The sequence below is a fragment of the Rattus norvegicus genome, chromosome 4 (genome assembly GCF_021556685.1).
Source record: "Rattus norvegicus strain SHRSP/BbbUtx chromosome 4, alternate assembly SHRSP_T2T, whole genome shotgun sequence".
Taxonomy (NCBI): Eukaryota; Metazoa; Chordata; class Mammalia; order Rodentia; family Muridae; genus Rattus; species Rattus norvegicus.
Genome location: NC_141537.1, coordinates 117123009 through 117145827, shown reverse-complemented (window position 1 = coordinate 117145827; position 22819 = coordinate 117123009). Strand labels below are relative to the sequence as shown.

Here is a 22819-nt window from a genome sequence, read left to right as displayed (position 1 = left end):
TGTTTTGGGGGCATTTTGTTGTTGTTGTTTTGTTTTTAGTTCATTGATATTGGGTTTTGTTTTGTTTTGTTTTGTTTTTTGGTTGTTGAGATAGTTCTGTCCCAGGCAGACCTTAGACTTAACTAGACTTAACTGTGTATCTGGCACCATCCTATTCCTCCTGCTTCTGCCTCCAAGTACATGGCCAGTGGTTTTGGTAAGGGATCGTAGTGCTTTATTTTCTCGAGTTTGAGCTGGGAGAGTGTACTGTAGTTTTAATTCTATTTGGTTGAACTCCTTTAGACAGGGATGTTAATTATAAGATTTTCAGGCAGCTTTCTAAGTGACGTTTAACTTTAGCAGAGTGCATTCTGAAACAAGGATTTGGAGGGAGGGAGGGAGGGTGTTGAGACTGTACTTCCCCCCCCCCCCTGCTTTAAAAATAACAGCCAACTATCGAGTCTTCAGACCCAGATCCAAGGGAGGACCCTCTCCGAGGGCTGGGGGTGCGTGCCCTTTTCTCCCACATGGCTCCTTTCCCCTGGAAGGACCCCCTGAGTCATGGAGCAGATTCTAACTCCATCTTCGTATCGGCTGCCAGTGAGTTGAGAGCCAGGCCTGCTCACCCCACCCCAGGAGGAATGTGAGCTCCTACCTTGGCTGGTGGGAGTCTGTCTTCTCAGGCCACCCCTGAATCTATGATCTCGCTGCTAATTTGGTTTCCCATATGATAAATTCTTCCAGGCTCACCTCTTAAACTCACAGAGCCTGTGATCACACTTGTAGAGGCTCATCTTTTCCCTCTCTTCTGAGTTTAACTTAGATGTGTTATTAGTCTGGAGTGAGGAGGGAAGCAGGTGAACAGTGCATTTTCTTTTTTTCTTTTTTTTTTCCCCCATTGGATATATTTTTTATTTACATTTCAAATGTTATTCCCTTTCCCGGTTTCCTGTCCATAAGCCCCCCCCCCCCCCCTGCATAAGGGTGTTTCCCCCATCCACCCCCCCCCAAACATTCTCGCATTCCCCTGCACTGGGGGGTCCAACCTTGGCAGGACCAAGGGCTTCCCCTTCCACTGGTGCCCCAACAAGGCTATTCTCTGCTACATATGCAGTTGGAGCCCAGGGTCAGTCCATGTATAGTTTTTTGGTAGTGGTTTAGTCCCTGGAAGCTCTGGTTGGTTGGCATTGTTGTTCTTATGGGGTTGCAAGCCCCTTCAGCTCTTTCAGTCCTTTCTCTGATTTCCCCCAAAGGAATCCTATTCTCAGTTCAGTGGTTTGCTGCTAGCATTCAACTCTGTATTTGACATGGATTTTCTTATGAGGGTGTTGTTTGTGCCTTGTCCCAGCTGACTTTGTCTGCACCTCTCTTCACATTTTCTTCACAGCTCTACTATATTGTCAGGTGGGCCAGAGTCAGGGAGTGGGGGCATACACTGACATCAAGGAGATTTTGATGGCTTTTAGCTGTTTGCAGGGCACACATCTGGAGGAGATGGTAGAGTTGAAATAGATTCTAGAATATCCCTGTGTGTTTGTGGGCATCATACCATCCTAGATACCCAGGTCTCATACTAATAGATAATTGGAGTCAGTTGTCAAGCTCTAGTCTGTAGATGGTCCACTACCTACCCAGAGCCTTGAGCTTTATCAAGGAGAGAGTCCTCTACAGCCTGGCACTGCCGAGAGCCTGCACTGCTCAAGGGTTCTGTGAGCTTTGGTGGACTGCTCTCATTAGTGTGCTAGAGCTTACCCTGGTGAAGTCAGGGTTAATGCTTCTCAAATTTGAGCAGGAGTCCAAGGCCGCTGAGGGCTTATAAAAGGACACAGGACATTGGACCCCATTCTGGGTCTAGGTGACCCTGCTAACAATCCTGGGACCAGCCTTCAAGAACCATAGGCCACGTTGTTCGCTGTCTGCCCTGAAGCAAGCTTCAGCCGGACTTTGCAGATTCAGTCTGGTAGTTTACACTCTTCATGATAAGCCAGGGAATAAGACGTTTAAGGAGAAGGAGTCAATGCAGTCATCAACTGTCAAGTTCCTTTCTGAGAGGAAAGGGGGCCAGAGAGATGGCCCAATGGGTAAAGCCACTTGCCCTCAAGCCTGAGTGTAATCTTAAACCCTCATGGTCAAAGGAGAGACTGACAGCTTATCCTCTGACTTTCACACGTACGCCACGACACCCCTCTCAAGTGTCTTAAATTTTTTGTTTTAAAGGAACAAAAAAGAATCTATCTGGGTAGGCAACTTGGCCCTTTATTTTGGGTCTCCAGTGCGACCTTTGAAGAGCTTTCTCACAAGGACAGGACGGTGGGGAAGGAGCTGGTCAGAAAGCCAGCACAAGTGTCCTCAGCTCACCCTGCTGTAGGGAATGTGATAGCCCTCTCTATGAGAGTGCCGTGGCAGCCTCATGCTAGTCTCCAACAGGGATCCCTAGATAGACCTAGGTCCCAGGCCTGCCCTTGGGGGCTGTGTCCTGATAAAGCCAGTTGGGCTGAGACTTGTCCAGGCACCAAACAAAAGCTATGCTGTCACGTCAGGTCCTGCTACGGAGGCTTTGAATGGTGTGTGCAAGCACTTCCTATAAGGGACCGGCAGCCCTCGCCTGTTAATGTGGTCAGAAACGCTTCTTGCCCTCCCCTAAGAGCTGAGTGAGATAAATGACTTGGTTCAGTGTTTGAAAAAGAAACTGTTTCCTTTTCTACCGGGGAAATGCAACAAGGAAGCTTTTTTTTTAAAAAAAAGGCGTCTGAGTATTGGCAGGTGGTGGTACACGTCTGTAATCCCAGCCTCTAGGAATCTAAGGCCACAGAGACTGAGTTCCTCGACCAGCCTAGGCTACATAGTGGGACTGCTCTCCAACACCCCCATGGAAGAAAGCCATCAGTAAGGTCCTAGATCCTAAAGGGAGATCCTCAGGACCCTCTTTAAGGAAGGCTGTGCCCCATAGTGAGAGATGACTGGAAACACTCTTAGTAAAGTCCAGAATGAGCAAAGATACGGTCAGGAACTCAGCCAAGGCAGCAAGAGACTGGAAGAGTGAGAGTACAGGCCAGATGGCAAGTGACCCATCGGAAGAAGATACTGAAAACTTACTTAAAAGAAGATGGCTTTTCCGTCGTTAAAGAGATTTACTGAGTTCCTCCCTCGTGCTTGACACACTTTAAGTAATACATGTTCACTATGAAGGCCATCCCTACGTCCAGTACGTCTGGGAAGACTGAGGCCCAGATGAACTCAGTAACTTGGCCACAGTGATGTAGCTAGAGTGTGGCTATCTGCCCATCAGTCTGTATTTGCACCAGCCTTGCCCCATGTAGTTGTGTGAGGCACATCCATGGTCATAGCTGTGTCTATGGTGTGGTTGAGTACTTGATGTCAGAGGCCTTTGACTCTTCAGTGCTTGGGCTTAAGCTCCCAGGAAGTGGGCATGTGCAGGGGCCTGGGAGCAGCCTTGTCCACTGTATGCCAGCCTCGGTGTTTGCTGGAGTCACTCCTAGCATCCTTTAGTCAGAGGTCAGCTGGGGAGGTTATAGAGATCGGTAAACTCACACACACACACACATGCACAAACACACACTCATTTGTTTGTTGGTTTGTATATTGACTTTACAAATAGTTAACTCAGGGGTCCTTGGCCAGCAGGGCTGAGTGCAAATGCCTGTGGGTGCAAGAGTTGGAAATATTCGGGGACTATTCTGCCTAACTGTTCTCTGCCTGAGGACAGAGGCAGGCAGGTTGAACAGGAACAGAGGAGGGGCATGTGACCCAAGGCTGGGAATCTGTATGTAAGCCCTCCAAAGCCTCTGAGCACAGAGAGGCCAGTTTCCCCCTCTCCCCTCTCTGGGCCTGAAACCCAGGCCGACGCACCCAGGCTGCTTCCTAACTAACATTGGGAATTCACTGTGCCAATGCGGCTTCTGTCTCCTCTCTAGGTATGGAGAAAAGGGGAAAGCTATTCGGATCGAGAAGGTCATCTACACGGGCAAGGAGGGGAAGAGTTCTCGAGGCTGTCCCATTGCCAAGTGGGTGAGTGCTGGGTCTGCACAGCTAAGCTATGTCTGGGTGTTTGTTCTCATTCCCTGGGCTCACATTGCCACAGAACAGGTCGCAGGGCAGGTGAGCAGGAAACAGACATTCACCATCATGGGGCCCTGTAGCCAATGACCCCTGTGGCAGCTGATCCTCTTTGCCCTACTTACATGCCAGCAGCAGACATCCTGCGCTGTCAGGAACTGTGTTAATCTTTACACTGTGTGTGACTCCTGGGTAAAAGCTGTAGACACAGGAAGGGAGGAGCCGGAGATGCGTGCGGCTGGCCTGCCCTTTATCCAGCCCTCTCCCCAGGGACTTAGGCTCCTCTTTTCTATGTGTCTGAGTGGCCAGTACTCCTGTCCCTACATGAAAGCCGGGGAAGACACCGAAGGCTGACCTACATGAGCCGAGCTGAGGACAAGATGAGGCCTTCTGATGGGTAGAACTATGAGGCTTGCTTCTTGCCAGCCCCCAAGCAGGGATCTCTAGCATCTGGGCAAGGAGAATGCCTCAGACAGACCCCAGTTCCCTCAGCCTTGCCCTTTGGGCTCACACCCAGCTCCTGAAATCATGGGTACCTGCTGCTACAAAACTAGCTTAGAGTGAGCTTGGCTCTTGGTAGCTAGTCATGGCTGGTCCATATTCAGTGCCCTAGGCACCCCGGATGCAAGCTCAGAGACCTAGAAACACAAGGTTTAACCAAGGCACAGCTGTGGTGCTACTCTTGTAGGAGTTAAGGGACAGGGGCTGGTTGAATGTTGAGTCTGGGCTACCCTGGAACACAGACATGAGCAGGGCCACAAGCATTAAGTAACCCCAAGAGAAGAAGCATTTCAGGTGAGCACCACATGGGTAAAGGCAGGAAGGCACCACATGGGTGAAGGCAGGAAGGCTGTTTGTGTAACTGACTTGGATGTCAACTGCGTAACTCGCCGTCTTTCTGTGGGATCACTCCTTGCCTCTGCCTTTCTGCGTTAAATGAAAATAACACGTCTGAACTTAAAACGTCACATACGTGTTCTCGGCACTTCCTAGTCATTATTATAGGACTTCTCCCAACAAAGGAACCTGGCCTGCTTTTTTAGAAGGTGTGAAGATATATGTGCGTCCACCCCATGGGAGGTGGCCCTTGCAGTAAAAGGTCTAATGTGGTAGGGAGGTGCCTCTTCAGAAAACCCATTTGGAAAATGACATTAGTCATAGGAAAACAGCAGTCTGACCATGAGGCTTGGAGAACTCTGGTCCAGGGTCCATATGAGCAGATATGACCACTGTTATATCAGCATCTGCAGATATGACTCAGTGCCCACAATCGGTCTCCTACAATATGCCGGGAGACAGGCAACCGGTCAGAGAGTCGTGAAGCAACATTTGACCCAGTACTTACTTACCTACTCACTTACTTACTTACTTACTTGCTTGCTTGCTTGCTTGCTTACTTACTTACTTACTTACTTACTTACTTACTTTATTTATTTATTTATTTATTTATTTATTTATTTATTTATTTATTGCACTTCTGAATTTCCATGACACAAGTGATAGTTGATTGTTGGCAGGAAAGTGGGGGGTGACGTCATTGTGACCCTGCCTTAGAAGACCTCATGATCAGGGCTGTGTGTCATTTAGCATGTAAAATATTCTGTAACACTTGTGGTAAGTCATGAAACAAGATGTAACAAGCAGAACACCTGGAGAGCACAACCAGTTGTCAATTATAGACTGCATATGAGTCCACACCCGTGACATACATCAGAGCCAGGTGACAGAGGCTGAAAGTGCAGTGCGGAGGGATGAGAATATAGCTCGGTAATAGCTCACCTAGGATGTACAAGACCCTAGATACAATTCTCAGACCAACTAAATCAAGCACAAAATGTGCAGTTGGCAGGATGGTTCAGTAGATGAAGGCACTTGTACACGGGCCTTGTGGTGGGAATCCATCCCTATGTCTTACCAGGTTGACAGGACAGAACTGGTTCCTAAGTGTTGTACACAGGCCCACTACATAAATGTTAAAAAGAAAATTTTAATTAGAAAGAGCAAAAGGGTGATCTCAGGAGCTGGTGAGCATCAGGAGAGAGTAGAAGCATTGATAGTCCACGAGTGAAATTTCAACTTAATTCATTTATTGGGGTAGCAGTTCTAGACCAGTGTTCTCAACCTGTGGGTCCCGACTCCTCTGGGGATTGCACCTCAGTTATCCTGCATATCTGATATTTACGTATTCACAACAGTAGTAAAAATCCAGTTATAAAGTAGCAACAAACATAATGTTATGATTGGGGGTCACCACAGCATGAGGAACTGTATTAAATTAAAGAGTGGCAGCATTAGGAAGGAGCTCCGGAGGAGGTGGTAGCTTCATGCTGAATGAGCCTGAATCCACTGAAATGCACGCTTACCAGGTCAGAGTTTGTTTTGCACGCTCTACCATAGTAACAGGAAATGTGGGGCTTGTGCCTTATTTAAACACGGAGTTCAGGGGCTGCAGACAGTAGCTTTATTTACTACAGTGGCTTCAATGCCATTTCTGGCCTCTGGGGGCAGTGCACTACATGGCTTACATAACCTCATGAAGCATGCAAATATATACACATAAGTATTTAAATGAAGAAAAAAAAAACTTAAAGTTTTCGGCCAAGTACAATGGTGCGCACCTTTAAACCCAGCCCTCAGGAGGCAGAGGCAGGCAATCTCTGTGTTCAAGGATAGCCTGATCTACAGAGTGCGTTCAGGACCTGCTAGGACTATGTCGTCCTAAGACCTGTCTCAAAGGCCAGCACAACAGTGTGTGAAGCTCTTCATTTGCAGCTTTTCTCACAAACTAGAGAAGCTGGCTGCACAGGCCGAGGTGCCCCGTGTGGCTAAGGAGAGCCAGCTTTCGATGCACAGATGTCCCCATGGAGCCCTGACCTTGTCAGGCCCCCTTTCTTTCTTTCTTGGCATTGCCAACCCAGTCACACCTTTTTGTGTAACCCGTAGAGTGTGAGTGGCAGGTGTGACGATATCTGTCTGCAGCCTAGGTCCTTCCCTCGGATGTGTCCCACAGCGTTATACCCCGAGTGTATACACGGGTGCACAGCTCTTTCTCTGCCCAAGGGTGAAACAAGCATAGCTACGTGACACCTTCTCTGTAGACTTCCTGGATGTCATGAAATTCTTCACTGCGTTTCTGGTTCACACTTCCATTTATTCTTTTAGGTTTGCGTTGGTCACAAATGTCTTAGTCTTTGCCGTAATTATTTTTTATTTTGCTGTTTTAAAATGTGTTTCTTCTTCCCTAAAGATGCTGTCCTAAAGACTCCCAGCTGCAGGTCTGTGTGGTGGTGAGGAGCACGTGCCCTGCATGCAGAGCCGTGTGGCCCTGCAGGGCAGTCGCTCAGTCCCGTGTCTCTGCAGGTGATCCGAAGACACACACTGGAGGAGAAGCTGCTGTGCCTGGTACGGCATCGGGCGGGCCACCATTGTCAGAATGCCGTGATCGTCATCTTGATCCTGGCCTGGGAGGGCATCCCTCGCAGCCTTGGAGACACCCTCTACCAGGAGCTCACCGATACCCTCCGGAAGTATGGGAACCCTACCAGCCGGAGATGTGGCCTCAATGATGAGTACGTATCGGAGTGGCGGAGGTGGTGATGGGGCCGCAGGACCAGGGTAGCAGGCACTGCTGGCTTCTGGCCTCAGCCCCAAATAGATCAACATTAACCTATTTTTATTGGCTTTTCCTACCCTTTCATTGAGATGTATTTAGTTTCGGTAAAGTTATCCTTTCAGCATATAGTTTGGAGGATTTTGTTTTATTTTTGTTGAAACAAGGTCTTGCTGTCCTGGAACGAGCCTTGTAAACCAGGCTAGCCTTGAACTCAGGGAGTTCAAAGCCTGCCTCTGGAGTGCTGAGGTTAAAGTCATGCTACACACACACACACACACACACACACACACACACACACACACACACAGCAGTTTAGAGGATTTTGATATAGTCACGTCATCCAGTCAAGTTGAGAACAGGGGTCCATGAGATGGCTCAATGGGTAAAGGCAATTGCCACCGTGCCTAACAACTTTAGTTCATCCCCAGGACCAATATGATAGAAGAGAAAAAGTCCTGAAGTTGTTGCCCACATACACATGTGCACACATGTGCACACACGTACAAGCATGCATAACTCCTGTTACCTCCATCTACACCCTTCCCCCAGCCTTCAACAACCATGTGACTTTACTGTCCCTTCAGTTTTCCCCTGAAGAACATTTCTTTCAGAGAATAACCTATACTGGGAAACATGGAGTTGTGGGGTGGAAGGAGGAGCCCTTGTTGCCAGAGGCTGGCAGTGTCAACAGAGACCACATCTGTCTCTTGGCCTGTGTTCTACATTGCAGCCGTACCTGTGCTTGCCAAGGCAAAGACCCCAACACCTGTGGTGCCTCCTTCTCCTTCGGCTGTTCATGGAGCATGTACTTCAATGGCTGCAAATACGCCCGGAGCAAGACGCCACGGAAGTTCCGCCTCACAGGAGACAATCCGAAAGAGGTGAGGAAAGCAGGGCCGGCTGGGTGCACGGCTGGCCCCCGTCACGCCTCCCCACCAGCACCCTTAACAGCCATGCAGAGAGGTAGGATTGGCGTGCCACAGCACAGATGGACAGAAAGTGTGTTACACTAGCAGGCAGTGTGAAAATCGGGGACTGCTAGCTACAGGTCCTCAGACGCTTAACCTCTTACAGGACAGCTTTAAAGGAATTACTCTGAATATCTTAGCTACAAGTGCGACCTTTCATCTGAGTTTGATCTGGTCACTTCTTTGCGGGACACCTTTTAGGGTGTAGGAATTATAGGAGGAAGGGAGACCTTCCTCTCTGTGGATGACCCTCTGAATCTGTACAGGGCTCGGTGAGGTATCCCATCCCCCACTGGGCTGGGCGGACATTGGAGTTATTCATACAGACATTTAGGCCCTTAATTCTCCATGTCCTGGTACTCTGAGTGTGGTCCACACATACAGTCACTGGGTTCAGATTAGGCCTCTCCATGGCTTCTCACCCTGGTCTCCCTTCCAGGACCTTTCTCTTGTCCCTGTTAGAACTGAACAAGAGCCTCTGGGTCTCTTGCAGCTTCCAACAAGGTGGTAGGATCTGTGTCAGCTGAGGCCATTGCTCCATTGCGGTATCTTCTGTGCTCCGTCGTGCTGCAGTGGCCGTAGCAAGAGGTGGTCTCTTCACCTCTGCTCCCTCCCTCCTGCTTGTACTTCAGGTGTAGGGGTCAGGGCTATAGTCCCTCTGCTGGGGGGCAAGCATCTAGCCATCCTGATGACAGTCTTGGCCTTCCAGAGCTTGAGGCTCCTAGTACTGGAAGGGTTTCCCGCTCTACCAAGATCGGGGACCTCCACTGGGCACCTCTTCTGTGATCCATAGCCCATGTAACCATCGGGCTGGCTTTGCTCTTCGTGAATTAAATGAATCATTTTCAGGGACTAGAGCAATGGTTAAGAGCACTGCTCTTCCAAACGACCTGAGCTCATGTTCTAGGCTCACAGCCTCTGTAACTCCAGTTTAGGGGAGCTGACAACACCTTCTGGCTTTGGCAATTTTTCAAGCTAAAAATACTCTAATTTGATAGCTCTTTGTAAGCTAAGACCCTCTTTTTCGAAGCAGCAAATGTGGCTGCCTCAGTGGGTTGAAGAGTCCCAGAGCCCAAGACTTGCCAGGAATAAAAAGACAAAGGCTTCGTGTCTCCAAGAGCTGTCCCTGGTGCTGTAGATTGCCATGGCCTGAGCAGTTGCGTGTGCTGGGCGCACACAGGTCTCCTTATCCCAGGACCACTCCGGCAGTGTGAGCTCACTTCACAGACAGGAGTGGTCCCTCCCCAGGCCTGCTGCACTTCCCCGGCTGGAGCTTCACCTTGGAGCTGTGTTGTGGCCGACTCTGCTGGGGGCAGCATCCAGACAGCAGGCAGAGCAGTGGCCAGGGCACAGAGAGCATCGTGTTGGTTGTACTGACCGATGACGGAACCATGCTCCTGGCTTCTCTCTACACTGTGTGCTTGCTGCTACTCCTTCATAAATGCGCCATGTTTGTGTTCATGGCCTCAAATCCTGACAGGCCAGTGTAAGGCCAGAGAGGCAGCAGGAGGGCTGCAGCTACGTGATGTAAGCAGTCATCATGTGGAGCTTCCTGACACTGCAGACATCTTTGCTGGCTAGTACAGCACCCACATGGACCAACCGGGGGGCCTAGTTCATCACTACCTTGTATTTCAGGAGGCTGGGGCAGCCAAGTCTCCGAGTTTGTCTGACTCCTGGTGATGGGCTCTGGGCCAGGCCAACTGTGAATGTCCAGTGTAGGCCCTTCAGTTTCTGCTTTCTCTAGCGTGGGAATGCATATCTACACCTATCAGAAAATCCCTGCCCACCATACCACACCTATGACCCACCGCATTCAGCTCTGAAAGCAAGGCCCTGCTCTCTTGTCCTGGGCTGGACAGTGCTGCGTGTGACTGATAGAATAGCTTAGCTGTCAGGACGACTGCACCTTCCAACAGCAGCTTTTCCTGGTGAGCCTCAGTATCCCCATCTTTAAGATGGACCCAACAGAGGAATGCTGTGAAACCCTGGAACACACTTGGCTCACTGACTTCCCAGTGATCCCCCGCGATGGTTCTGGTGGGCTCAGTTCTGGCAGGAAGTTTGCCAGCTAGGGCAGCTCTGAATGTATCCACTTGCTCTTTCTGCAGGAGGAGGTGCTCCGGAATAGCTTTCAGGACCTGGCCACTGAAGTTGCTCCCCTATACAAGCGGCTGGCACCCCAGGCCTATCAGAACCAGGTACTGAAGCCAGGGCTTTTGTCTGCCATGTGCACGTTTTGCTCACATTCCCTGATGTTCCTAATGTGGCTTCATTTGTTTTTAAAGAGAGCTCAGGCTAGAGGTCTCCTGGGGCCATTGTGTGCTTTGATAAGACTCCTTACTTAGAGAGTCTACCCCACCTCCCATCTTGCCCTCCCTGGTAGTCTCTAGTGCCTCTGGCCTAGCTTCCTTTGCAGAAGACTGAGTTCCTGTCTGTCTAGGCAAGCAAGCTGAGCTAACCTAGGAGAGCGCCATTCCTTCACAGCCAGGGCCTCTCATAGCCAGGTTCACAAGACAGCTGTGATCCTTAACCTGCTTCTCAGATCTGGATCCCAGGTGCAGCCCCTGGGGCGGTCACCTAGGCTTTCTGAACAGCTGTCCTTGGCCGTTCACACAGGTGACCAATGAGGACGTGGCAATCGACTGCCGTCTGGGACTGAAGGAAGGGAGGCCCTTCTCTGGGGTCACAGCCTGCATGGACTTCTGTGCCCACGCCCACAAGGACCAACATAACCTCTACAATGGGTGCACTGTGGTAAGGAAGCCTGGGACCAGCGGAAGGAGCCAGCTGATGGGTTTACTCCTTAGAAGGAGGGAAGTAGAGTGGCTTCTTAGAGTCCTAGGTAGTGTTGGCTAGAGGGGTCTGCTCCTGCCTCTCCTCAGAGAAAACCCTCACAGTAGTAGGTGGACCAGTGACGGGAGGCATATGAGGAACCAGAGCCTCATATGTGTGAATTTAAGGAGCAACAAAACAACTAAGATAGGTTTGGGAATGAAAAATGGAAGAGTCTTCCTTGAGATGCCTGCCAGGCTGCAGGGTTGTGTAAGGAGCAGGCAGAGGGGTTTGAAGAATATGAGTGGATCTGCAGAGGCATGCGTGTGCTGGACAAGATGGGAAGTCAGGGCTGACTGAGGCAGAGACACTCTCGGGGGAACTGGGATGCTACTGGCAGGACTGCAGAGACTGGGGAGACCGTAGGAGAAGGCTGGGGGCCCAGACTGACATGCTAGAAAGGGCAGGCCCTCAAGGACAGAAACAGTAAGAGGTGGGGACAGTGGGGAGCAAGAAAGCAAGAGCACCAGGAGGTCATGTGACCCCCACACTCCTGTACTCTTTACTATTAAAGATTAACTGTCAGCAGCAAAACTTTCTAAAACTTTTCATGTCTTAAAGTCTCTGCATGTGTGTGTACACAAGTGTGTCTGCACATGTGGACAGCTGTGCATGCTTGTGCATGTGAGTGTGCCTTGAGGCCAAAGGTCAATCTCTGGTGTTCCTATGAAGCTGTCTATCCCTCGAGGTTTTAGTGTTATTTTTGAGACAGACTCTTTCATTGGTTAGGCTGGGTAGCCAGTAAGATGAGATCCACCTGTGCTTGGCTTATTATGTGGGTCCTGGGGATCTAACTCCGGCCCTCCATCTTGCACAGCAGTAGCTTTATGCACTGAGCCATCTGCTTACAGAAACTTAGAGAGTTGGGGACTGGAGAGATGGTTTAGCAACTGAGAGCACTTGCTACCCTTCAAGAGACCCTCAGTTTATTTCTCAGCAAACCACTTCAGGCAATGCCACCAACTTCAGGGGATCTGGTACCCTCTTCTAGCCTTCGTGACACATACAGCATACATGCACATGGACATAAACACACACATATAATTAAAAACTTTTCTGAAATCTTTAGAGCACTACAGTCAGCATGTGATAGCCATCCCTTCTATAGCTGTGTGTCTGACCATGGCCATACATTGCTATATAAACTCCATCTACATGGGGGTCAGTCTACCTGCTGTCCTGCAGTGTGCTTTTTTTTTAATTTTTTTAAAATTTTTATTGGATTTTTTAAATTTACATGTCAAGTGTTATCCCCTTTCCCAGTTTTCCATTCATAAACCCCCTATCCTATCCCCCCGCTTCTTCTATGAGGGTGTTCCCCCACCCAACCACCTACCTTTCCTGCCTCCCCACCCTGACATTCCCCTGCATTGGTAGTCCAACCTTGGCAGGACCAAGGGCTTTCTCCTTCCACTGGTGCCCAACAAAGCCATCCTCTGCTACATATGCAGCTGGAGCCATGGGTCAGTCCATGTGTACTCTTTGGATGGTGGTTTAGTCCCTGGGAGCTCTGGTTGGTTGGTATGGTTGTTCTTATGGGATTGCAAACCCCTTCAGTTCCTTCAATCCTTTCTCTAACTCCTCCATGAGGTGTGCCTTTCTTAACCAGCTTTCTGTGTCAGTGGATGTTGAAGCTTCATGTGTAGCTCTGATATCGGCTCTTTAGCCAGTTCCCCCACAGATGGACAGTTGATGAGTCACACTTCCCATCCATATGCTATGAGGAGTCCCTGCAGCTCAGGGCAGAAATGGCTTCTTCTGGAGCGCCACCCCCTGCTCCCCGCATCGAGACAGTGACAGTCACAGGCTTTAAGTGCTTTTTAGTTTCCTGCAGCATAGGGTCCTGTCCACCTGCCTGACTCAGTGAGGTGGGCCTCTCCTAGCTAAAGAGGTTGAACATCTTCCCGTTTCTCTTGTCTCTCTCTTACATTTACTTTGTGTGTATGAGTGCTCTATCTGCATACAGAGCCTGTAGGCCAGAAGAGGGCATCAGCTCCCATTACAGATGGTTGTGAGCCACCATGTGGTGGTGTCTGGGAATTAAACTCAGGACCCTTGAAAGAGTAGCCAGTGCTCTTAACTGCAGATCCATCTCTCCAGCCCCTCTCTTGCCTCTTAATTTCACCCTTGAGGGTGCCCCAAATTTATGTCCTGTTTGACATTTTGCCATGTTTGACATTGTAAAGCCCCCAGGTGATTAGGGATAGAGATGGTCTATCTGTCCACATGTTTGACCCTCCGCTATAGTTGACCTCTGTGCTATTTATCACATGGGGTGCTAGGGAAGGGAAAGCACAAGGCTAAGGGCCAGTTGAACTTGGAATATAAGCAAGAAAAGAGGTAAATTATGGGGGCTGGAGAGATGACTCAACAGTTAAGAGCCGTGACTGTTCTTCCAGAGGTCCTGAGTTCAATTCCCAGCAACCACATGGTGGCTCACAACCATCTGTAATGGAATCTGGTGCCCTTTCCTGGTGTGTCTGAAGATAGCAACAATGTACTCATATACATTAAATAAATCTTTTTTAATGTCCTATTTCGTTACCCAAAAGTATCATATACCCATGCATGCATATGTAACTAATGTTTACAACTATTTTTTCCTGAGGTCATTTTTAATAAAATGACCTTAGAGGCAACCAAGCTGAGTGGTCAGGATTCAGGGGAAGGTATCAGTCTGTTGATATGGCGCAGTGCAGGCAAGGGTGGGCTTCCGACAGAGCTGCCTCCCTAGCCCCCCCAGCTCAGCCACATTGGGAACAGGAGATAACACAAGTGAGCGTTCTGCAAGCTGCCTCCAGGCTCTGGCTGTTAGTGTCTCGAACCTTTGCAGCAGGAGAGTGTGATGGCACAGGGAAGATGGCTGGCAGTAGGGCCGTGTGGAGGTGACGGTTTGGGGGCATGGACTCCAGTCCTATAACTTCCTTCCCTGTGTGGGCAGGTCTGCACCCTGACCAAGGAAGACAATCGCTGCGTGGGCCAGATCCCCGAGGATGAGCAGCTGCATGTGCTACCCCTGTACAAGATGGCCACCACGGATGAGTTTGGCAGTGAGGAGAACCAGAACGCAAAGGTCAGCAGTGGGGCCATCCAGGTACTCACAGCATTCCCTAGAGAGGTCCGGCGGCTGCCCGAGCCTGCCAAGTCCTGCCGCCAACGGCAGCTGGAAGCCAGGAAGGCGGCGGCCGAGAAGAAGAAGCTGCAGAAGGAGAAGCTAAGCACACCAGAGAAGATCAAGCAGGAAGCCCTGGAGTTGGCTGGAGTCACCACTGACCCAGGTAAGCAAGGGGTACCACCTCAAGGGACCTTACCCTCGCCTCATGTCACATTGGCCACTTAAGAGCAAGGTCCTGACGTGGTTCACTCTGTCCTTCAGAACGACATTCTGTGAAGCACCCTGGACAGAGCAGTCGGCTGCTCTTACGTGTCTAGGACAGAGGCCATTGTTGTAGAGCCAACAGGTGGGAAGTGGGCTGTGAGTACCTGAGCTTCAGTCCTCCGGGCAGCAGTTCCTGCTGCAACTCCACACCCACACTTGGGGAAAATGGGCTTCAGCTGAAATGGAGGCATTTTCTGGGGTCAGTGGTGGTGGAGAAGACATAGACTCTGCACGAGCCGTGTCTCTGCACCTTGGGAGTCTTAAGTGGGGAGCCCAGGGAGCGAGTCCAGGCCAGGCTTGAGCTCGCCTCAGCACTTCATCCATCTTGCCTCTCCAGAAAGAACACTTCTCAGGCACGGAAGGAGGCCCCGCCTCTGCCCTCTGCACCAGATCTAGCTAGGCTGTTGGCGTATGCCTCACCTCCTACTTTCCCTTCTGCCTTCCCCAGGCCTGTCTCTGCAGGGTGGATTGCCCCAGCAAACCCTGAAGCCCTCCCTCAAGGTGGAGCCTCAGAACCACTTTAGCTCCTTCAAGTACAGCGGCAATGCTGTGGTGGAGAGCTACTCGGTGCTGGGCAGCTGCCGGCCCTCTGACCCCTACAGTATGAGCAGCGTGTATTCCTATCACTCACGCTACGCACAGCCTGGCCTGGCCTCCGTCAACGGCTTCCACTCCAAGTACACACTTCCTTCCTTCGGCTACTATGGCTTCCCATCTAGCAACCCTGTCTTCCCCTCCCAGTTCTTGGGTCCCAGTGCCTGGGGACACGGGGGCGGCGGAGGCAGTTTTGAAAAGAAGCCAGACCTCCATGCTCTACACAACAGCCTGAACCCGGCCTACGGTGGTGCTGAGTTTGCCGAGCTGCCTGGCCAGGCTGTTTCCACAGACAACCACCACCCCGCCCCTCACCACCAGCAGCCTGCTTACCCAGGCCCCAAGGAATATCTGCTACCCAAGGTCCCCCAGCTCCACCCAGCATCCAGGGACCCCTCTCCCTTCGCTCAGAGCTCCGGTTGCTATAACAGATCCATCAAGCAAGAGCCAGTCGACCCTCTGACCCAGGCTGAGGCCGTACCCAGAGACTCTGGTAAGATGAGTAGAACGCCCTTGCCTGAAGCATCTCAGAATGGAGGACCCGGTCATCTGTGGGGACAGTACTCAGGAGGCCCAAGCATGTCCCCAAAGAGGACTAACAGTGTAGGTGGCAACTGGGGAGTGTTCCCTTCGGGGGAAAGCCCCACCATTGTTCCCGACAAGCTCAATTCTTTTGGGGCCAGCTGTCTCACCCCTTCACACTTCCCAGATAGCCAGTGGGGACTGTTCACTGGTGAAGGTCAGCAGTCAGCCCCGCATCCCGGAGGACGGCTTCGAGGCAAGCCATGGAGCCCTTGCAAGTTTGGGAATGGTACCTCGGCCTTGTCTGGTCCCAGCCTGCCTGAGAAGCCATGGGGGATGGGAGCAGGGGATTTCAACTCCTCCCTGAAAGGTGGCCCTGGGTTCCAAGACAAGTTGTGGAATCCTGTGAAGGTGGAGGAGGGCAGGATTCCCACACCAGGGGCCAACCAGCTGGAGAAAGCCTGGCAGGCCTTTGGCATGCCCTTGAGCTCCAACGATAAGCTATTTGGGGCCCTGAAGTCAGAGGAGAAGCTATGGGATCCCTTCAGTCTGGAGGAGGGGACAGCTGAGGAGCCCCTCAGCAAGGGGGTGGTGAAGGAAGAGAAGACTGGGCCTGGGGTGGAAGAGGACGAGGAGGAGCTGTGGTCGGACAGTGAACACAACTTCCTGGACGAGAACATAGGTGGTGTGGCTGTGGCCCCCGCCCACTGCTCCATCCTCATTGAGTGTGCCCGTCGAGAGCTACATGCCACCACACCACTCAAAAAACCCAACCGCTGCCACCCCACCCGCATCTCGCTGGTCTTCTACCAGCACAAGAACCTCAACCAGCCCAACCATGGGCTGGCGCTTTGGGAGGCCAAGATGAAGCAGCTGGCGGAACGAGCGCGGCAGCGGCAAGAGGAGGCCGCACGCCTGGGCCTGGGCCAGCAGGAGGCCAAGCTCTATGGGAAGAAGCGAAAATGGGGGGGTGCTATGGTGGCTGAGCCCCAGCACAAAGAAAAGAAGGGGGCTGTTCCTACCCGGCAGGCACTGGCCATGCCCACAGACTCGGCAGTCACCGTGTCCTCTTACGCCTACACAAAGGTCACTGGCCCCTACAGCCGCTGGATCTAGGTGCCAGGAGCCAGCGTACCTCAGCGTCGGGCCCGGCCCGAGCTGCTCTGTGGTGCTTTTGCCCTCATGCCCGGGGGCGGGTTGGGGGTGCAGAAGTCTCTCTATATCTACATATATGGATACGCTTATCATATATATGTATTTATGGTCCAAACCTCAGAACTGACCCGCCCTCCCTCCTCTATTTCCCCAGCACTTTGAAGAAACTACGGCTGTCGGGTGATTTTTTTTTTTTTTGATCTTAATATTTATATCTCCACGTTGTTTTATTTTTTTTCCCCTTGTTTTGGGGGGCTTTTATTTTCCTTTTGTTTTTAAAATTTTATCCTTGTATATCACAATAATGGAAAGAAAGTTTATAGTGTCCTTTCACAAAGGAGCGTAGTTTTAAATTCCATTTAAAATACGTATTTATTGGATTTTTTAAAGCGACAATAGTAATGGGTTACAGGTGGGCAGAACAGGCCGGCAGCACTTCCTGCCTGTCGAGCCTAGCCTCCTGGGAGCTGCAGTTTCTCCCAGCCATCTGCCCCCACAAACCAAGGTTAGCATGGAGCCCTGGTCTATCCCTTTCCACAGGCTAGGGAGCCTTTGGGACCACCCCGTTCTCCTCTGTGGAACGGGGGAAGCTGCAGACATCTGGGGGCCTGGCCTGAAGATGCTGGTGTTAGATGTCCCCAGAAACCAGGTTGGAAGTAGACAGCTTCAAGCTTGCTAGTCTCCACACTGAATCCTCTCTGTCCGTTATTTATCAAGTCATATGATGTCCTGGTTCGCTAGGCAGCACCTCAAGCTGGAGCAGGAGTCGAGAGGCTCCTAGGAGCCCTTCTCGTCCCGTTGATAAAGCTGGTGAGTATTGGGCGGAAGGGAGCTTAGTGGCAATTTTCTTTAAAATCGCCCCAAAGTTTGTCGATACTGAAAAAGGGCTACTGTATCTTTAGAAACGAGAAGTTGAACCCAAGCTGTGAAGAGCCAGTGTGCTGTGTGGCGCTCTGCGGGGCGCTCTCTGCGGTGCTGTGTGTGCGGTGCTGGAACCTGGTGCTGTAGTGTTGTGCTGGGACTTTTCTGACCCTCAGGGCAGGTGGCATCCTGCCAGAGCTCAGCAAGCCAGTGTGATGGCAGGTCACGCATCGATCGGCCTTATTCCTGGATCTTCACACGGGACGATGGTGCAGTCCTCCCAGCCCTCGCAGGGTATGGCCTACACTTCATTTAAAGTGCCAGGGTCAGGCGTTTTCAAACAGGTTGCTATGCTTTTCCTCCTTCGAGGGGGCCAGTTCTCCAATGGATCTTTCCTCTCCTCCCTCTCCCCTCTCCACCTCCCCTGTAACACGCCCGTTCTAAAATCCTGGTGCATCCATTCAGCTCTTTGAAAATGAGAAATGTTGGTGCTTTAATTTCTGTGACATCGACGAGAGAGAGAGGTCGGGCCTGACAGGTGGAGGTGGTGCTTGTCCGCAGCAGGTCAGTCCTCATGGAGGGTTTGTTCTCAGATGTCTTTGGCCGTGTTGTCAGGCCGCTCGTGAGGACGTGTGTGGTGAGTGGGGGGAGGCTTCATCAGGACACACACAGAGTGGCAGCCAAGCCCTGAGACAGTTATCTCGTGGTCATAGCCAGGTTTGGTCTTCATAAACTGAGCGTAGCAATCCCGTGACAATTCGGAAGGCAAGTCCGAGTCCCCAAGCTTCGTGTGGTGCCTTGTGCCAGAGCCAAGAGCCGAGCGGCCGGGTGTTGACTAGAGCCCTTCGGAAGCGCTGGCAGAGAGTGGCGAAAAGGTGTCCTGAGCATTTTTTTTTTTTGTGGTCTGGTTTTAACTGTAAATAGTGAAAAGATTTTTTTAAGCACTTTTGCCTAGATTTAAACAGCAACTTGAAAAGAATAAAAAAGTACATTTTAACATGTAATTGTGGGAGAAACTGTAAATAGTAGTTGAATATTTAATGCTTTGTCAATCCACCTTTACCATATTCTGTAAAGTGGCAATTATTTTACAGGACAAAAAAATGAAATTATTATTGCTTTTGAAATAAATACCCAAGAGCTTATCAGGACTTAGAATTATTCAGAATTCAGATTTATAGGAAAGCCTCTGACCCTCTGTTTGACAAGCTAAAGAGGCGGAGTCTTTAAGGCGCATGCTAATTTTCTAGTTTTGAGGGAGAGCTGGGTCCTTTAAATGCTATTTTGCCTAAATCGCATCAGTGCTTTTCCGCAGGTCTCATCTGACTCCGTGCTTAGGTAGATGCGGGGGTGCCTTGAAAAACTTCATTTTAAAGAATCTTAAATAGTGATAATTGTACAAAGCATTTGGAGAATGTGACCGCATATGCGGCCCATGGAAGCCCCAGGTTGGCTGTTGGCTTGCAAGGTCCTGAGCGTGGCCCAGGCGATCCTGTTGTCGGCAGTGTGTGGATCTCTCTGACGTGTATTCAGTATGCTCCAATCCTCCTCACCCTTTGGTAGCAAAGCCATTAGATGAAGAATGGAGAAACCAGTACAAGCTAAAAAAGCATGTGATGTCTATCCCCCAAGCCTGCACAGCCTCGTTCATAAGCTCTGGGCCAGGAAACAGGCTGCCGTGAGGTGAGGCAGGAGGTGCTCCACGTTGGCCTTTCGGGTCCTAGCGAGCTCTGTTTCAGGGCTCAGGGCTGTAGCTGTGCTTGAGCCCGTGCTGATTTTCACACACTACATATATAACCTACCTCAAATCTGTCGTTGAAATGAGCATGCTTTAGACGTGTATTTAAGACGTAACTATGCACAGTTCTATATCCCCCATCCCTTGCTGCTGAAGGCTTCTTAAAGAGAAAAATCAAATTTTTTATTTTTACTGGCACTATCATTTTTTTAAGTCCTGAAGATGATTGACAAGACATTTTTATCATGAGAAGAAAAATTAAAAAAAATAAAAAATAAAGCCATTGCAACTCAAGAACCTGACGGCATGAGCGAGTTCCAAGAGTAGCGTTTTAACTAGGGAGATGATGGCTTCGGAGTCTGCTCCCTGTGTGCCCGTCCGTCTGTCCGTCCGTCTCCACGGTCCACATGCAGTGCAAGCGTTTGATGCCCCACCCCCAGCTTTCTTTGTTCTTTGTTTTTCTTCTCCCTGCCTGCTGTGTGCAAGAGGACTTTCGAAGTTCTAACCCGAGAGATTTTCTTTTAGACTATGTCATTCTGCAACAGGATCTGACAGGATAACTGGTGCTAGCTGGAGAAACCACCCGTCAGTAGCCCCGCTGAGGGTGTCACGTGGATTTGGGGGAGGGGGTTAGTTTGAAGTCTGGTCTTCAGTGGGGGCTGAGCACCCCAGCCCAGCCCTCCCGGGTGCTGCTTTGCTTTTTTGCTCTGGTGGCCCTGGTACATGGGAAGGGATTCTGCCTTCTCTGGCCCTCCCGCCTGCTGCTTAAGGAAGCAGTAGTTTGCAGAGCAAGGGGTTGTTCGCGTGCTAAATGGTAAGGACAGACATAGCAGAGCTTTGTGGCTCCGTAGCTAATGGCAGTGGATGTGTGAGCGTGGTTGACAGTAGCTGAAAACCCAGTGTCACAGAGCGAGGAGACGTGGCTGCCTCAGATGTCAAAGCAAGGCCAAGCTGGTGGAAAACTGATGTATCCCTGATGTGCCTCAACCAGTCTCTTTCCTTTTGTTACTCAAGTGTGTTTTCTGGACTTGGAAGCATTTTTATGAATTGAAATGGTCTAATAAATGGTGCTATGGTGTTTCAATGTGACTGTCCCTGATCTCGTCTCCCTGAGGTGCTATCAACGTTTGAAACCACAACCAACCAAAAAAACGAGGTGGGCTCCGTCTCTCGGCTTTTCTTTCCTCTTTTGGTGCTGTCTTTGTAGACCTCTGTTTACCGCGCTGTGTCTGCTCTGAGCAGCGTCCTGGGTCTGGTGTTTTGTTGTTCCCCTTGGTGTTCAAAGCTAGGCTCACGGAGGAGGCAGCTTGTTCCGTGCAAGGACAGCAGTGGCCCTCCTGTCTGGGCGGGCACTGTGGGTTTGTCTATCTTCTTAGGCCAGATTAGAAAGGGGATGGTGGCTTTGAGAAGGAGAGGCAGGACCCCTGCCACTTCTTGTACATCAGGTATTCTCTTGTGTCCCAGGGTGCTAACCCTCGAGGGGGATAGGCTGTGGTCCAGGGGCAGCACCTTTACCTGGCCCCCGCAGGGATGGGATGGGCAAGACTTTGGGTTCTTGCTGCTCATTGGTAGCTCCTGGTGCTCAGACTAAAGGCAGGTGCTTTTTTTTGTCCCTCATTGCCACCAAGGCCGCTTTTAGTTGGTGCTAAACCTCTCCCCGTGTCCACATAAGCTGACGTAAAGTTTAAGAACTCGACAGGAAGCTCCATTTTTACATCATCCACTGTCACAATTTTTTTTTTTTTAAAAAATACCTCAAAAACAGGACATTGTGACAACTTAGATTCCATGAGGGTATGATACTCACAGGCTGTCGGTGGGCTGACTTCCTTGACCGAGACACATCTGGGGTCGCTCTGTCCATTCCTGAGCAGTAAAATGGCAGAGTGCCGAAGGGAAGTAGTGTGGTTAGATTTTTTTTTTTTTTCAGTTATCTTAAGTTTTGCTTTTGAATAAAATGTGAATCTCCTCTGTCCATCTCATTGAGCTTTCTGTCATGGTTGCTGTCCTTTGAAACCCTTCGCAACACCTGGTTCATCTGCTGTCCTACCAGGCCAACTTCACCACATACCCTGGACCAAACTAACACTTTTGAGGTGCACACCTCAGCCCAGGCTCATAGCCCACTCCTACCCATCTGCAAATAGTTGCTTCCAGGAGCGCCGCCTTCCTGAGAGGGCAAAGCAATAGGCTTCTCACCTGAGGGAAGACCTCAGCACAGAAGCCAGGTTCTGGCTTCGTGCCTGAGGATCAGTGAGCTGTTCAGCCTGCTCCTCGCTTGCTTCTGTTCTGATATCAGGGATGCTTTCTGTAGGCTGTCAGTCATGCTCCCCTCGCTCTGACGGCTCGTCATTCAGGGGGAACCCTCACTCTTCACATGGGGACAGATATAATTGGCTCATCTGGACATCCTAAATTTTCTTGATTCCAATATAGATTTGTTTTTATTTTTTTCTTTTTCTTTTGGGGGTAGGGGGAGAGAGACAGGAGTGATGTCATTTATTGTTCTTGTGTTTAAAAAAGCAAGGACCGGCTGTCTCACAGCATACTAATGCTTTAGACTTGATCTAGAACCCTTGTACCTTTTGGATGTGTTTTATTTCTTATCTCTTTGAATTCCTGTTTGGTTACCTGGCTTCCAATGGAGGTGAACTTAACAACCATACTTGAATATTCCGTCTTGACTTTGTAAACTGTGGCTACTTGAAATGAAGTTTATCTGGGGTTGATGGATGAATGGTAGGTTTTTGCAATGTCTCAAGGCAATAGGATGTGTATTATTAAACTGTAGATATCTTAGTACAGTAAATTTATGCTGATAATTTTATTTTGTATAATTTTTACCTTTTTGTTAATATTTTCCTTCCAGTTTATTGGTTTGTCTCCTGAGCTACCGCCTTCCTTCCCCTTTCCTTCTCCCCCAGTGTTTCAGTAAATTTAATTTAGGGTGCCTAGAAATTGCAAGTATGTATCCTTTTTTGATTTGTATTTTATTATAATTTACACAAACAACTGGGTTTGTGAACTGTATTACTCCTGGCATCTTTAAAATATTGTGGGTGTTTTAATAAATTTTATATTTATTTTTTGCACTCAAA

At 50.0% G+C, this 22819-nt stretch overlaps 1 protein-coding gene across 10 annotated transcripts in view; it reads left to right on the top strand.

Annotated features, from left to right (window-relative positions):
* Positions 1-22819, top strand: part of Tet3 (tet methylcytosine dioxygenase 3) — a 96922-nt gene extending 74103 nt beyond the window's left edge. For 6 of the 10 annotated variants that reach the window (XM_087659766.1, XM_087659764.1, XM_087659765.1 and 3 more), the window contains 7 exons: positions 3915-4008; positions 7417-7625; positions 8400-8550; positions 10749-10838; positions 11257-11394; positions 14414-14750; positions 15300-22819. In XM_087659766.1, coding sequence (XP_087515892.1) covers positions 3915-4008; positions 7417-7625; positions 8400-8550; positions 10749-10838; positions 11257-11394; positions 14414-14750; positions 15300-17083 — 2803 coding nt within the window. In that variant the 3' untranslated portion in view covers positions 17084-22819. Of the gene's footprint in view, positions 1-3914; positions 4009-7303; positions 7381-7416; positions 7626-8399; positions 8551-10748; positions 10839-11256; positions 11395-14413; positions 14751-15299 lie in introns of those variants that run through there. The other 4 variants (XR_015686713.1, XR_015686714.1, XM_087659767.1 and 1 more) reach the window with 3 other exon arrangements.